This window comes from Elephas maximus, chromosome 5, assembly GCF_024166365.1.
Source record: "Elephas maximus indicus isolate mEleMax1 chromosome 5, mEleMax1 primary haplotype, whole genome shotgun sequence".
NCBI lineage: Eukaryota > Metazoa > Chordata > Mammalia > Proboscidea > Elephantidae > Elephas > Elephas maximus.
In genome coordinates, this window is record NC_064823.1 from 68,848,070 (window position 1) to 68,864,744 (window position 16,675).

At 37.3% G+C, this 16,675-nt stretch overlaps 1 protein-coding gene across 16 annotated transcripts in view; it reads right to left on the bottom strand.

Moving 5' to 3' along the window:
- PTPN13 (protein tyrosine phosphatase non-receptor type 13) overlaps positions 1-16,675 on the bottom strand; it is a 1,019,774-nt gene that overhangs the window by 169,996 nt on the left and 833,103 nt on the right. For all 16 annotated transcript variants that reach the window (XM_049885787.1, XM_049885797.1, XM_049885791.1 and 13 more), the window contains one exon: positions 1,066-1,244. In XM_049885787.1, the coding sequence (XP_049741744.1) occupies positions 1,066-1,244 (179 nt within the window). The remainder of the gene's footprint in view (positions 1-1,065; positions 1,245-16,675) is intronic.

Genomic DNA, 16,675 nt, shown 5'->3' on the forward strand with positions numbered 1-16,675 from the left:
TCACAGCTACTCTGTCAATCCATCTTGTTAAGTGTCCTCTTTTTTGCTGATTCTCTACTTTACCAAGCATGATGTACTTCTCCAGGGACTAATCCCTGTGAGGAATAGGTGTACACTATTTTCAGTTCTTCGATCAGGCCATTAAAACACTCCAATTAGATTCTCACATAATCTTTTTTCTCCAGTAGTTATCTACTCAGGCTCACAAGTGTAGATAACTAGGAACTTTATGTGAATTTGACTGGAGTTTGTTGGAATTGAGTTGACAGCAATAGGTTTGGGTAGTTACCTACTCTTGTTAAACTTAACTTCTGAAATTACAAATCACATCATATCACTTTCCTAAAAATATGATTGATCCCCACTGCCTCAGAAGAAGGTCTCAAGTCCTGGCATTCAAAGCCCTCCTCATTCTAACACCCTCTAGATACCTAATGCAGGTCTGACCCTATTCCCCGATCACAGTAGAAAATTTCTTACGTCTTATCATTGCACATACTAAAAATCCTGATTGGAATGCCCATTCTTTGTTCACTGATCTAAATTCTACTCATTCTTCATAGCCTAATGCAAATACTACCTTCTCTTGATTATGTTTCAACACTAAAACTAATTGTATATCTTCTAGGCTTTGACAACACTTTATCTTCTGTTTATTTCATTCTGCCATGTACTATAGACCTATATGTTATATATATAACATATGCATAACATGTTATACATATAACAATATATGTATTATGGATTGTTACACACATGTTGATGAGGGACAATTTTCTAATTATTTTTGTATCTCCATGAGCACAGTCTTTTATACACAGCAGACATTTAAAAAGTATTTGTAAAAATAAATTAGCAACAGTTCATATTTATCATGCTTTGAAATATCCAGAAACATTTATAAAACCATTTTCTAAACTTTCAAATAAAATAAATATGAACCTCTTGGAATATATGATCAGATTAAAACAAAATTTTTTCCAAAGAGTTGCAACAGGGTGGCCCAGTTTCTTTCCTTTCCCTACCCCCATCAAAGAAACAAAAGCAAAAAAACTTAACAGTTACCTTTTCAACACCTGAGAGAGAAGTTAGTGATTGATTTTGAAGAACCTCTGGTGCAGTGAATGCTCGAAGATCTTGATTGGAAATATTTTCATCTGTAAATGACACACTACCAGATGGCAGCAACAGCAGAGACCATGGAGAAATAATAAAGCCAAGGGCAGCAGGATCAGCTATGCTCACTTGTTTGTAATCACATAGAATAAAAAGAGAAAGAAAAAAAAAGTTTATTAAAATTAGAATCAGAGGAACTAGAGATAACTAGAAATGTATATCCCATCCTATTCATATGGATCATCACAGGCAGTTACTTTCTACACCAAATCAACATGCCTGAAAAGGAGAGTGGGTTCCATACACCCACTACTGCAAGCATTATTAACAATAATGCCTTAATTTGGCTTAATCTTTCAAATCCTGGATGGCAGATCTTAGGAACTAGAAACAGAGAATTCTGAATGTCAGGCATAAGAATTAAACTTGGATCAAGTGTTTTATCACAGTGATATACAGATATGGATAAAGGTCAGTGCTTCTTAAACTTTTCTTGGGTCATGGAGTCCTTTGAGAAATCGTGAAAGCTATGGTCCTTTTTTCAAGGAAATTGTCCATAACTATGAAACTTTGTACAAAAATTCAGGGGTTCACTTATGAACCTCAGGTTAAGATTTCCCTGATTTAGACTGTAGAGTTTTGAACTGATAGAAATTAATCCCTTTCAGAATTCATTAGAATTTGTGGTTTCCAGCTACAATAAATGTGTTCTTTTTTTTTTTTTTTTTTGCTTCAAAATATATCTTTTGTTTGAATTTTAATTCTGCCTCGATTGCATTTGTTTATTCTTTGGCTAGAATTTCAGGAGATTGTTCTGTTTTACCAAATGTGATTATTGGGGTCTGCAATTTTTTGTTCTAATATGTTGCTTTGTTGCTATGATACTGAACAGGTTCATCAAACCTTCCAGACTAAGACAGACTAGCAAGAAAGGCCTGGGGATCTACTTCCAAAAACTCAGCCAGTAAAAACCCTATGGATCACACTAGTCTGATCCTGTCATACATAAGGGCAAAATGAATCAGGTGCTTAATCCAGCAGGTAACGATGAGTTATACCAATATCGCTCCAGTTCAAACCATAAGAAATTGATATAGAAGTCCATGGAATAGTTTTTCAAACATACAATATCTATGCTGTCCTGAAAACGACTTTTATCAGAACTCAAATCATCTCTGATTTTTTAACCTCTATCTGTGGTCAAGATTATCTGAATTTGGCTTATGCCATGGATTGAACTGTGTCCCCCCAAAATATGTATATCAATTTGGCTAGGTCACAATTCTCAGTATTGTGTGATTTCCCACCATTTTGTCACCTAATGTGATTTTCCTAATCTCTAACTGAGACAAGATTAGATTATGTTAGAGACGATTAGGGTGGGATATAAAACCGTTGCTCAGGTCACATCCCTGATCCAATGTAAAGGGAGTTTCCCTGGGGTGTGGCCTGCACCACCTTTTATCTTACAAGAGATAAAAGGAAAGGGAAGCAAGCAGAGAGTTGGGACTTCCTATCACCAAGGAAGCAGCGCCAGGAGCAGAGCACATCCACTGAATCTGAGATTCCTGTACTAAAATGCTCCCAGACCAAGGGAAGACTGATGACAAGGCTCTTCCTCCAGAGCCAACAGAGAAAGCCTTCCCTTGGAGCTGGCACCCTGAGTTTGGACTTGTAGCCTACCTGACTGTGACAGAACAAATTTCTCTTTGTTAAAGCCATCCGCCTGTAGTGTTTCTGTTATAGGAGAACTAGATGACCAAGACAGCTTATGTCAATATAAATACTCTAAAATTATTAAAATTCACTCTCCCTTTAAAGGTTAAAAAGTCAAATAGGTAGCGAGATGAGAGGGAAGAGGGGGACAGGAACTGGCTGAATGGACACGGGGAATACAGGGTGGAGAGAAGGAATGCACTGTCTCATTAAGGGGAGAGCAGCTGGAAGTACATAGCAAAGTGTGTATGACTTTTTGTATGACAGACTGACTTGATTTGTAAACTTTCACCTAAAGTATAATAATAAAAAAAAAGTCAAATATATGTTCTCCAGGGTTTTTATAAATTTGAGACGTCTTTAATACTGTGCCAAGGAAGAAAAAAGTATTTGAATGCATCTTTCAATTCATCAGCACATCTTATTTTTGCATTAAAGCTGCGTTACTGACCACTGATCCTCACACTCCTAACCAACCACATATGAGGCTGCTGAAAACACGGCTCATAATTTTTATGACAAAATGTGTTTCAATGAATCCTTACATCTGATAATCCTAGGCATACAGGTGCCTTTCACAGCCACTTTTCAAGTTTTCTGTGAAAACCTTCTTCTGGAGTATTGCATGAACAAACAACACAGAATCCAGCTAGGAAAGAACTCAAACAAGACAGAACAGTATTTTTCTTGCCAAAGGATATGATTCAAAATCTTAAGATTTCACATATCACAGAGATTATAAAATGGTTTAAAGTCAATTCCTTTCAAATTATCAACTAAGGGGAACAAATGCTAGGAGACCAATTAGGAAGCAACTGCATTAATATCTGATGTGAGATGATGTTCTCCTGCAACCACAATGCTAGCAGTAGAGGTTGTAAGAACCTGTTGGAAAGTGAACATATTTTAGAGGTAGCGCCAACAGATTTCCCTAACAGATTAGATGTGGAATGAGAGAAAGAGAAAAGTCAAGATGACTTCAAGATTTTGGTTTCAGTATTTGGAAGGGTGGAGTGCAATCAACTCAGGAAAGGACTTGCTACAATCTGTACATCTCTCCTCCTCACCTCTAGCCACAGACCAAGCCTGTTCCCTCCCCAGCATTTGAACTGGAACTGTTCTATAATTAATAAAAAAAAACAGAATGTATAATATAATCTAGAATTGCTTGTCACTCTGAACTTATTAAGAAATTTATTCACTTACAGTACAACCAAGGTCAGTAAAACTATTATCACTCTAGCAAGAATTGTATCTGTCAGCTTTTGTTTCATACAACATATTTTTGTTTATTTTTACTGAATATCTAAAGTACACCATTATTTGCTCTATTATTTGTTAATAAGAGTCCACAGCACTACTGGGGACATAAAATATGTACATAAATGAATGCAGTACAAGATAGAAAGTGTAAGATATCTAAGAGAGAAACACGTTAATAAAAGGGAGTTTAGAGGACAACAAAATTACTTCAACTACAACGAAGAGAGAATTAATTTTTAAAAAATGCAGTCCTTTTAAGATGGGTTTGACAGCTAATATTATGTGTCAACTTGGCTAAGCCATGATTCCCAGTATTGTGTAACTGTCTTCCACTTTGTGATCTGATGTAATTGTCCTCCATTTTGTGGTATTGTGTAATTCCTGTAAAAAAAAAACCCATTGCCATTATGTGTTATAAATCCGATACTTCTATATTTTAATGAGACAGGATTAGTGTGGGGGTGTATCTTGAGTCACATCCTTACTCAAGTAACACCCTTACTCAAGTCACCACCTTGTTCAAGTAAGGGGAGTTTCCTTGAGGGTGTGGCCAGCATCCAATACATAAGAATGCTCTTGCAAAGCTCTCTCTTGCCCTGGATCCTGCATACAGCTTGTCATCCTTTGACCTCCGGGTCTTGGGATTTGAGCCAACAGCCTGCTGTCTGACCTGCTGATTCTGGGATTCGCCAGCTTCTACCAGCTTATGCAGCCCTGTGAGCCAGCTGTCTGCTGTCTGGCCTGCCAATCCTGGGATTCTTCAGCCCCTGCAACCACGTGAGGCGGGAGAAGCCACCAGCCCAATGCTTGACCCACGGATTTGGGACTTGCCAGCCTCCACAATTGGCAAACTTCACTGGTTTTGCTTCTCTAGAGAACCCAGCCTAAGAGAACGGGTAAGATTTGACTATAGTTAAGGAGATGATTCCAAAGAGAGGATACAGCCAAAGTAAAGGCATGAGGTCAGCAAATTATTAAGTTTGTTTAAGGAACAGCAAGAATTTTGGGCAGAGGAATGGAAAAGAGTAGCAGGAAACATAAGAAAGGTGGGTCATACTTTACTTGCTATAAAAACACAGAAATGACACAAATAATTTGCAAATATGATTTTTAAATGTTCTGTAACAAAGCTAAAGCAACTATGACAACAATTTACATTGCTCTCAAATTCCCAACACACACACACGCACACACACACGCACATAGTTAATTACCGAATTCCGATGAAAACATAATCAAAGACAAGATATATTTTTAAACAATTGTAAAGGGTGGATGCAAACCTACAAGTGAAGAAACTCAAAGTCATGGCTTGAATCAGTCTTTACTTCACTTGTCTAACTATAGCAAATGTATACAAAATCCTTCTATGAACGCTAACAAAAGAATATTTAAAAATAAGATTCCAGGGGTTTGTAATATTTTATGTTTTAGTTACAGAGTTGAACTCAAGAATACTGTTATTATGGAAAAGCAAATCTGATGTGAACTGATTCCAGTAGTCAAATGATTCTATTTATAAACTTTTACCAACACACCACAGGATAAGTTGCTTAAACAGAATTTCAAGCAGTTAAAGTCAAAGTCAGAAATAAGCAGAAATTTGACATGAAAAGGAAATTTCCTGAGCTTCTTTCCAATGTTCTCTTAAACTTAGTTACATGGCCCACTTAATATCCACGACTTTTCCCCCCAAGGGATTTGGCCATTTCCTTTAGATTGTCTCCCTTCACTTTTTTGGTCTTCTACTTACAGCATAAAATATTAGGGAAATAATTATAACTGGTTAACAAATACAATAAGCAAACACTAATCACAGGTACCAAAAAATCATTTATCCAATAAGCAGACTGCTCCTGGGCAGACTCTGAGAGAGAGGAACAGGTTATGCCTATTTATTGCTGCTTTTTATTGTTCCCAAATAAATGAATGCTAATTGAGGGAGAAAAAAAAGGAAAGAAATAATCCAAAGACTTAGAATAACATAACACTGTCTTGACCTGAAAAAAACCCTTTGACTATTTAAACACATATAAAGAAATTACAGTCCTCCTATTTAATATGTTCTATAGAGGCTTTAGAAACCCTGGTGGCGTAGTGGTTAAGAGCTACAGCTGCCAATCAAAAGGTCAGCAGTTCAAATCCACCAGGCACTCCTTGAAAACCCTATGGGGCAGTTCTACTCTGTCCTATAGGGTTGCTATGAGTTGGAATCGACTCGACGGCAATGGGTTTGATTTTTGGTTTTATTACAGGCTTTGCAAAAATCTACGCAGAGGCCAGTGTTACAAATTCTGAAGGATTTGATGAAGACATTCTATGGTACAGAATTCTCTAAAAAATTCACTTCACTTAAATACATGTGCAAAAACATATACAATGTTAAATCAATGGTCTGGTATAAATACACAAACAAAAAAAAAAACGGTTAAGACTATTTTAGCTATATTTTAACATTTTCTTGATAGCAAATTTTTTGTGACAAATTAAGGTTCGTTAGAAATTATAGTGTATGCTACAGGTTGATTCCAAATTAACATTTTTATTAATTTCTCACAAGTTTTGTTACTACTTCTAAAAATTTCAAGTCCTCTAATACAAAATGGGAAAAAGGATAGAAATGCCTTGTTGAAAACAAAATTACGTAAATAACTGGAATGAGGACATCTATAATAATTTAAGCTGATAAATTGATAAAGACAAAAATTTATTTAGCCAATCACTCAACAGCTTTCAATAAACTCCTACATGCCTTTCCTCCTCAAGAACTTATATTCTAGTGTAGTAGGTCCCAAACCTTGCTAATCATCCAAATCCCTAAACCCACCTAGGAGATTTAGAAAGATATCAGACACGCTGTCAGATTCATTTCACCACCTTAGTATCTGACTTTATTAATTTGGTATGTATTCTCATTTAATTAAGAGAGGCACTATAATGCGATGGTTAGGAGTACAGACTGAAGCCAGAATCCCTGGGTTCGACTTCTAGGTTTCACAATTATGACTTATGATGTGACCTTAAATTACTCAGCCTATCTGTGCCTTAATGTCCTCACCTTTAAAACAGTTCTTACTTCATAGGTAAGAATGCTGTGAGGATTAATGGGAAAAAAATTCAAAATCATTCCTGACACACAGGAAGTGCCATTCCCAATTTAAAATAATTGCTTTAAAATTTGACAAGCCAATTATCACTTACTGAGTAACTACTACACATGTGAAATTGGTGTTTACTGTATCTAGTCATTATTTTTGGAAACCATGGTGCTGCAGTGGTTAAGCGCTATGGCTGCTAACCAAAGGGTGGGCAGTTCAAATCCGCCAGGCGCTCCTTGGAAACTCTATGGGGCAGTTCTACTCTGTCCTACAGGGTCACTATGAGTCAGAATCGACTCGATGGCACTGGGTTTTGGGTAGTCATTATTTTTATGTATAATACAAATTAATGATTAAATGAAAATACTATTTGAATATATTTATATCAACTACAATTTCAACATATAGCTTTAGAAATTATTTGTATTAGAACTTGTAGCATTCTGATAACATAAAATTATGCAAACTGTCACTCCAAACTGATATATTTTATGAGCTAGAATAAAATGTAAAAGTTATTTTTATTTTTTAATAGTGACTTTAAAGAACAGAGTAGAACTGCCCCATTGAGTTCGCACTTCTTAGTCACACAACTACACACAATTTTTTCCTTTTTTTTTTTAATGACTAAACAGATGCAAGTAGTCTGACCAAACCACAACCACTGGAATCTTGGTATGACTTGTGATCAATTAAGACTTCTAGTAGTTTTATTTTGTTATGTACTTGCCAGACTCCTGAGGTAATTCTAGAGCTATGCAACTTGGTAACAAAACACTTGAAAGATCTCAGATTAGCAAAAGTGATATGACACCAAAAGCCCAAGCAACAAAAGAAAAAATAGACAAATTGGGACTACATCAAAATTAAAAACTACAGACAGAAGCACTATGCCGTCCCTCTTCAGCAAAAAAAAAAAAAAAAAACTAAGTAAAACAAATACAAACATCAATCCTGAACCCTAAGTACCAAATGAAGGAATAAAAAACTCAGTCAAGCACTAAATGGAATAAGAAACTAACAGAGAACAGAGAATGAGGAGAGCTACAGAGTGGAGGTCCCCTACCAGCTAATGTGGCCAGATTCACCACTGTGGACCCTAACCACAAAAGACTGCAGAAGGGAGTACTGGAAGGCTACTCCACGGAGCTCTCAGTAGGAGACAGAGGACCCATTAACCAGGCATATGTGCTTTCCCATCTCCAATCCTTCTTCCCTCTACATGGCTTTGGCCGCTTTCCAAAGGACCACAGTTCCTTGGTCACAGAGACACTAGCTCACTCCTGCCAGGGACTGCCCTGCCCCAACCAGCTGGCCCCTTCAGCGTCATTTTGTTTGTTTTGGGTTTGTATTTTCATTTATTTGGTTTTTGGTATTATTTTTTTGTAGCTTCTCTCTCTCTCCCTTCCTTCCTTTCTCCTGCTCAGCTAGCCCTGTGTGCCATCCCCTCCCTTTCTTGACGGGCTGTGATTTTTTTGTTTGTTTCCTTTGTTCTTTTCTGTTTATTTGTGTGTGTCTGTGTTTGTTTGCTTCTTAATTCTTTTTTTTTTTTTTGGCCTTTTTTGTGTCGCTTCTCTCTCGCCTAGCCTTTCTTTCCTTTCTCATGCCCAGCTAGCCCCATGTGCCATCCCCTCCCCTTTTTCACAGGCTGTGATTTTTTTCTTGTTGTTTGTTTTTTATTTTATTTGTTTTTTATATTGTCTCTGACCTATTTTATTGCTTCTCTCTCTCCTTTCCTTCCTTTCCTTTCCTCCACCCACCTAGCCACCCATACCACATCTCAACAGGATAAGCCACACTACTCAGCTATAAAGCCAACATTCAGCCTCACAAAGTCCACCCTGCCCCTACCTGCCGAACCCTACCACGCTGCCATGTTACTTTTTTCTTTACTTTTTATCTCATTTTTTAAAACTTTTTTTTTGCATTTGGTTTCCTCTCTTCATTCACCAAGCCACTTAGCTCTGTACATCACAACCTCTTCTTTCCCTTCTGCATATCTGCACCACACACCATGTGCCACACTGAGCAGTACTGATGTGGTCACCCAGACCTGCCCTGCATTGCTCCCAATCTCACTCGATCAACCCCAGTTCGAGTCACAAACTACCCATTCCCGCACCTTCACCCCCACTGGACCCACCCTGCTGCACCACAGATGAGTGACCGACCCTGCCCATGTGGGACAAGGTGGTAAGTACTATGCCCACAGGCGAGCAAGCAACAAAACACACCTAGCCCACCTGCCCATATATAACAAAATCAAATCTACAATTAATAAATGAAGAAAAATCTCTGAATGTCCCAGACACAGCAGACAATATGAAAATGTATAGATAATACAGGAGAGGATGGCTCCGGAAAGCAATCAAAATAAAATACCAAGTGACATTCTACTAAGAGAAAAGGCACTGGAACTACCTGACAGGGAATTCAAAACTCTAATATTCAGGATTCTCCAACAGATGAAGGAAAACGCAGACAAAAATAAAGAAAAAAAATAGATAAAATCATGGAAAATTACAGACAAAATCAGGGAAAACACTAACAAACCAATAGAAGAATTCAAGAACATAATAAAAGAACAAAATGTCAAAATAAATAAACAACTAAAAATCATAGAAAACAGCAATTAGAAATCCAACATAAGCAACAAGGTTTTAGAAATGCACAGTGCAACAGAAGGTTTTAGCAGCAAATCTGAAACAATGGAACACAGAATCAGCAAAGTTGAAGAAAAATCCTTAGATACCAGTTTGCTTGAGGAAAATTCAAAGAACAAAGAAAAATGAAGAAACCCTGAGAACTTTATGGGATACAATCAAAAGAAAAAATGTGCATGTGACTGGAGTTCCAGAACAGGGGGAGAAAATGAAAAACAGAGAGATGATCACTGAAGAACTGCTGACAGAAAACTTCCCAAAGATCATGAAAGATGAAAAGCCGACCATCTAAGAAGCTCAATGAAGCCCATGTAGGATAGACCCCAAAAGAAAAAGACCAAGACATATCATCATCACACTCCCTAAAACCAAAGACAAAGAAAGAATCCTGAGAGCAGCCTGAGAAAAACAAAAAGTCACATAAAAAGGCGAAACAATAAGACTAAACTCTGACTACTCAGCAGAAACCATGCAGGCAAGAAGACAGTAGGATGACATATATAAAATCGTGGAAAAAAAAAAACTACCAACAAAGAATAATATATGCTATAAAACTCTTGCTCAAAAATGATGCCAAATTAGGACATTTCCAGATAAACAGAAATTAAGGAAATATGTAAAAACCAAATATAATTTACAAGAATTATTAAAGAAAGTCCTTCAGTTAGAGAACCAGCAACATGAGTCTAACACATAAGACAGCATCAGCTGGATACCAACCTAGATAATAAACCCTCAAGGATAAAACAAAACTGAAAAGCTTACAACAGGGAACCAGAGATGTCAATCTATAAATGACAACATCAGAACAATAAAAGGGGGAATTAAAAATCAAAGGATGGGAAAAAAATGTATCAAGTAAAGAGCTACAAAAATAAAGCAGGAGTGGCAATACTAATCTCAGAAAAAATAGATTTTAAAACAAATCCAGCATAAAAGACAAAGAAGGACATTATATAATAATTAAAGTGAAAATCCACCGGGAAGACAGCAATAATAAATATCTACACACCCAACGACAGGGCTCCAAGATGTATAAAACAAACTCTAAAAGCACGGAGAAAACAAACTGATAGTTCCACATTAATACTAGGAGACTTCAACACACCACTCGTGGTAAAGGACAGAACATCTAGAAAGAAACTCAAAAAAGATACACAAGACCTAAAAGCCACAATCAACCAACCTCACCTCATAGATATATATAGAACATGCCACCCAACAGCAGCAAAGTACACATACTTTTCCAATGCACATGTAACATTCTCCAGAATAGACCACACCATAGTTCACAAAGCACCCCTCAACAAAATCCAAAACACTGAGATAATACAAAATATCTTCTCTGATCACAATGCCATGAAAGTCGAAATTAAAAACAGGAAGAGCAAGGAAAAAAAATCAAATACATGGAGCCTGAATAACACCCAGCTTAAAAACCACTGAGTGGCAGAAGAAATCAAAGACAGAACCAAAACATTCCTAGAATTAATGAAGATTGAAAACACATAATACCAAAACCTTTGGGACACAACAAAGACAGCACTCAGAGGTCAATTTATAGCAATAGATGCACAGAAAAGAGACAAAACAAAAACATTAAACACATAACTAAAACAAACAGAAAAGGAACAGCAAAAGAAGCCCACAGCCACCACAAGAAAAGAAATAATAAAGAACAGAGCAGAAATAAATGCAATAGAAAAATAGAAAGAATCAACAAAACCAAAAGTTGGTTCTCTGAAAGGATCAACAAAATCGACAAGCCACTGGCCAAAGTAACAAAAGGAAAACAGGAGGGATGCAAATACCAAATAAGAAATGAAATGGAGGACATTACAACAGACCCAACTAAAACAAAAAGGATCGTAACAGAGTACTATGAAAAACTATCCTGTAACAAATTTGAAAACCTAGAAAAAATGGACTTATTTCTAGAAACATACTACCTACCCAAACTAACACAAAATGATGTTGAAAATCTGAACAGACCTATAACAAAAGAGCTTGAAAAGGTTAGGAAAAAAAACTCCCAACAAAAAAATCCCTGGCCCAGATGGCTTCATTGAAGAATTCTACCAAACATTCAGAGAAGAACTTACACCAGTACTACTCAAACTATTTCAGAACATAGAACAGGGATAATTCTGAATTCATTCTATGAAGCCAGTATAGTGCTGATACCAAAACCAGGTAAAAACACCACAAAAACAAAACAAACAAACAAAAAACTACAGACCAATATCTTTCATGAATATAAATGCAAAAATTCTCAACAAAATTTTAGCCAATAGAATTCACCATCATATTAAAAAAATTATACACCACCAAGTGGGATTCATACCAGGTATACAAGGATGGTTCAACAATAGAAAATGAATCAACATAATCCACCACACAAATAAAAGTATCACATGTTCATCTCCATTGACACAGAAGAGGCATTCGACGAAGTCCAACACCAATTCCTGATACAAATTCAGAATAAAATAGGTACAGAAGGCAAATTCCTCAACATAATAAAGTGCATCTATACAAAATCAACGACCAACATCATTCTTAATGGAGAGTGGCTAAAAATATTCCCCCTTGAGAAGAGTAACAAGACGGATGCCCTTTATCACTACTCCTATTTAACATTGTGCTGGAAGTCCTAGCTAGAGCAATAAGGCAAGAAAAAGAACTAAAGGGCATCCAAATTGGTAATGAAGAAGTAAAACTATCCCTATTTGCAGATGATATGATACTATACCTAGAAAACCCAAACAACTCCACAAGAAAACTACTGAAACTAATTGAAAGATTCAGCAGAGTGGGAGGCTACAAGATAAAAATACAAAACTCAGTTGGATTCCATTACACCAATAAAGAGAACTACAAAAGGGAAATCAGGAAAACAATATCATTTATAACAGCCCCTAAAAAAATAAAATACTTAGGAATAAATCTAACCAGGGATGTAGAAGAGCTATACAAAGAAAACTGCTAAACACTACTGCAAGAGAACAAAAGGGACCTAAACGGAAAAACATACCATGGTCATGAATAGGAAGACTTACAATTGAGAAAACGTCAATTCTACCCAAAGCAATCTACAAATACAATGCAAATCTGATCCAAATACCAACAACATTCTTTAAAGAGATGGAAAAACTCATCATTAAGATTATATGGAAAGGGAAGAGGCCCCGGATAAGTAAAGCACTATTTTTTTTTTTTTATTGTGCTTTAAGTGAAAGTTTACAATCCAAGTCAGTTTCTCATGCAAACATTTATACACACATTGTAATGTGACCCTAGTTGCTCTCTCCATAATGTGACAGTACACTCCTCCTCTCCGCCCTGTATTTCCCACATCCATTCAACCAGCTCCTGTCCCCCTCTGCCTTCTCATCTCATCTCTGGACAGGAGCTGCCCACTTAGTCTCATGTATCTACTTGAGCTAAGAATAAGAAGCACGCTCCTCACCAGTACCATTTTATATTTTATAGTCCAGGCTAATCTTTGTCTGAAGAGTTAGCTTCGAGAATGGTTTTAGCTTTGGGCTAACAGAGTCCAGGGCCAAGTCTTCTGGGGTCCCTCCAGTTTCAGTCAGACCATTAAGTCTGGTCTTTTTACATAAACTTGACTTCTGCACCCCACTTTTCTCCTGCTCCATCGAGAGACCCTGTGTTGTACTGTGTCATGGTAATCAATGGTGGTAGCCTGGTACCATCTAGTTCTTCCAGTCTCAGCCTGATGGGGTCTCTGATTTATGTGGCCCTTTCTGTTTCTTGGGCTCATATTTTCCTTGTATCTTTGATGTTCTTTATTCTCCTTTGCTCCAGGTGGGTTGGGACCAATTGATGCATCTTAGCTGCTTGCTAGCTTTTAAGACCCCAGATGACACTCACCAAAGTGGGATGCAGAACATTTTCTTAATAAACTTTGTTATGCCAATTGACCTAGATGTCCCTGAAAACATGGTCCCCACACCCCCAACCCTGCTACTCTGTCCCTCGAAGGCTTTTGTTATATTCAGGAAACTTCTCAGCTTTTGGTTTAGTCTAGTTGTGCTGACTTCTGCTGTATTGTGTTTTGTCAGTCCCTTCACCTAAAATACTTCTTGTCTACTATCTACCTAGTTAGTAAACAGCCCTCTCCCTCCCTACCCTTGTAACCATCAAAGAATGTTTTCTTCAGTTTTAAAACCTTTCCTTGAGTTCTTATAAAAGTGGTCTCATACAATTATTTGTCCTTTTGGAACTGACTAATATCACTCAGCATAATGCCTTCCAGATTCCTCCATGTTATAAGATGTTTCACGGATTTATCACTGTTCTTCATGGTTTTGTAGTATTCTATTTGAAGATCAAAGACCACAGCTTTCAGTATGGACTGCACCTCAACATAAAGAAAACAAAAATCCTCACAACTGGACCAATGAGCAACATCATGATAATGGAGAAAAGACAGAAGTTGTCAAGGATTTCATTTTCCTTGGATCCACAATCAACAGCCATGGAAGCAGCAGTCAAGAAATCAAAAGACGCATTGCACTGGGCAAAGCTGCTGCAAAGGACCTCTTCAAAGTGTTGAAGAGCAAAGATGTCACCCTGAAGACTAAGGTGTGCCTGACCCAAGCCATGGTATTTTCAATCGCATCATATGTATGTGAAAGCTGGACAATGCATAAGGAAGGCTGAAGAAGGGTTGATGCTTTTGAATTGTGGTGTTGGTGAAGAATATTGAATATGTCATGGACTGCCAAAAGAACGAACAAATCTGTCTTGGAAGAAGTGCGGCCAGAATGCTCCTTAGAGGCAAGGATGGCGAGACTGCGTCTTACATACTTTGGACATGTTGTCAGTAGGGATCACTCCCTGGAGAAGGACATCATGCTTGGCAGAGTAAGGGTCAGTGGAAAAGAGGAAGATCCTCAATGAGGTGGACTGACACAGTGGCTGCAACAATGAGCTCAAGCATAACAACGATTGTAAGGACGGCGCAGGACTGAGCAGTGTTTCGTTCTGTTGTACATAGGGTCGCTATGAGTCAGAACAGACTCGACGGCACCTAACAACAACAACAACAAGTATTCCATTGGGTGAATAATTTTTTATCCATTCATATGGTCGCACCTATGGTGTTTCCATCTTTTTGCTATTGTAAACAGTGCTGCAATGAACATGGATGCATGGGCATATATCTATTGGTGTGAGGGTTCTTATTTCTCCAGGATATATTCCAAGGAGTGGGATTGCTGGATCGTATGGTAGTTCTATTTCTAGCTTTTTAAGGAAGCGCCAAATCAATTTCCAAAGAAGCTGTACCATTTTACATTCCCACCAGGAGTGTATAAGTGTTCCAGTCTCTACACAACTTCTCCAACATTTATTATCTTGTGTTTTTTGGATTAACGCTAGCCTTGCTGGAGTGAGACGGTATCTCATTGTAGTTTTGATATGCATCTCTCTAATGGCTAATAGTCATGAGCATTTCCTCATGTATCTTTTAGCTCCCTAAATGTCTTCTTTGGTGAAGTTCCTGTTCATATCCTTCGCCCATTCTTTAATTGGGTTATTTGTCTTTTTGTTGTTGAGGTTTTGCAGTATCTTGTAAATTTTAGACATTAGATAGTGACTGGAAAAAATTTTTTTCCTAGTCTGTAGGTTGTCTTTTTACTCTCTTGGTGAAGCCTTTGGATGAGCATAAGTGTTTGATTTTTAGGAGCTCCAAGTTACCCAGTTTCTCTTTTAGCATTTGTGCATTGTTAGTAATGTTTTGTATACTGTTTGTGCCATGTATTAGGCTCCTAGCATTGTCCCTAGTTTTTCTTCCAAGATCTTTATCATTTTAGATTTTATATTTAGGTCTTTGATCCATTTTGTGTTCATTTTTGTGCATGGTGTGAGGGATCAGTCTTGTTTCATTTTTTTTGCAGATGGATATCCAGTTATGCCAGCACCATTTATTAAAGAAGTGTCTTTTCTCCAATTAATGGACTTTGGCCCTTTTCAAATATCAGCTGCTCATAAGAGGATGAATTTACATCTGAATTCTCAATTCTGTTCCATTGGTCTCTGTATCTGTTGTTGTACCAGGCTGTTTTGACTACCAAGGTGGCATAATATGTTCTAAAATCAGGTAGTATGAGGCCTCCCACTTTGTTCTTTTTTTTCAGTAATGCTTTACTTATCCGGGCCTCTTCCCTTTCCATATGAAGTTGGTGATTTGTTTCTCCATCTCATTGAAAAACGCCATTGGAATTTGGATTGGGATTGCATTGTATCTGTATTTTGGGTAGAACAGACATTTTCACAATGTTGAGCCTTACTATCCATGAGCAAGGAATGTTTTCCACTTATGTAAGTCTCTGTTGGTTTCTTGCAGTAGTGTCTTGTACTTTTCTTTGAATCAGTCTTTTACATCTCTGGTTAGATATATTCCTAAGTATTTTATCTTCTTGGTGGGTACTGTATATGGTATTGATTTGGTGATTTCCTCTTCAATGTTCTTTTTGTTGGCGTAGAGGAATCCAACTGATTTTTGTGTTTATCTTTTATCCTGGTACTCTGCTGAACTCTTCTATTAGTTTCAGTAGTTTTCTTGAGGATTCTTTAGGGTTTTCTGTGTATAAGTTCATGTCATCTGCAAATAGAGATAGTATTACTTCTTCCTTACCACTTTGGATGCTGTTTATTTCTTTTTCTTGCCTAATTGTTCTGGCTAGAACCTCCAGCACAATGTTGAAGAAGAAGGGCATCCTCGTCTGGTTCCTGTTCTCAAGTGGAATGCTTTCAGACTCTCTCCATTTAGGATGATGTTGGCTGTTGGCT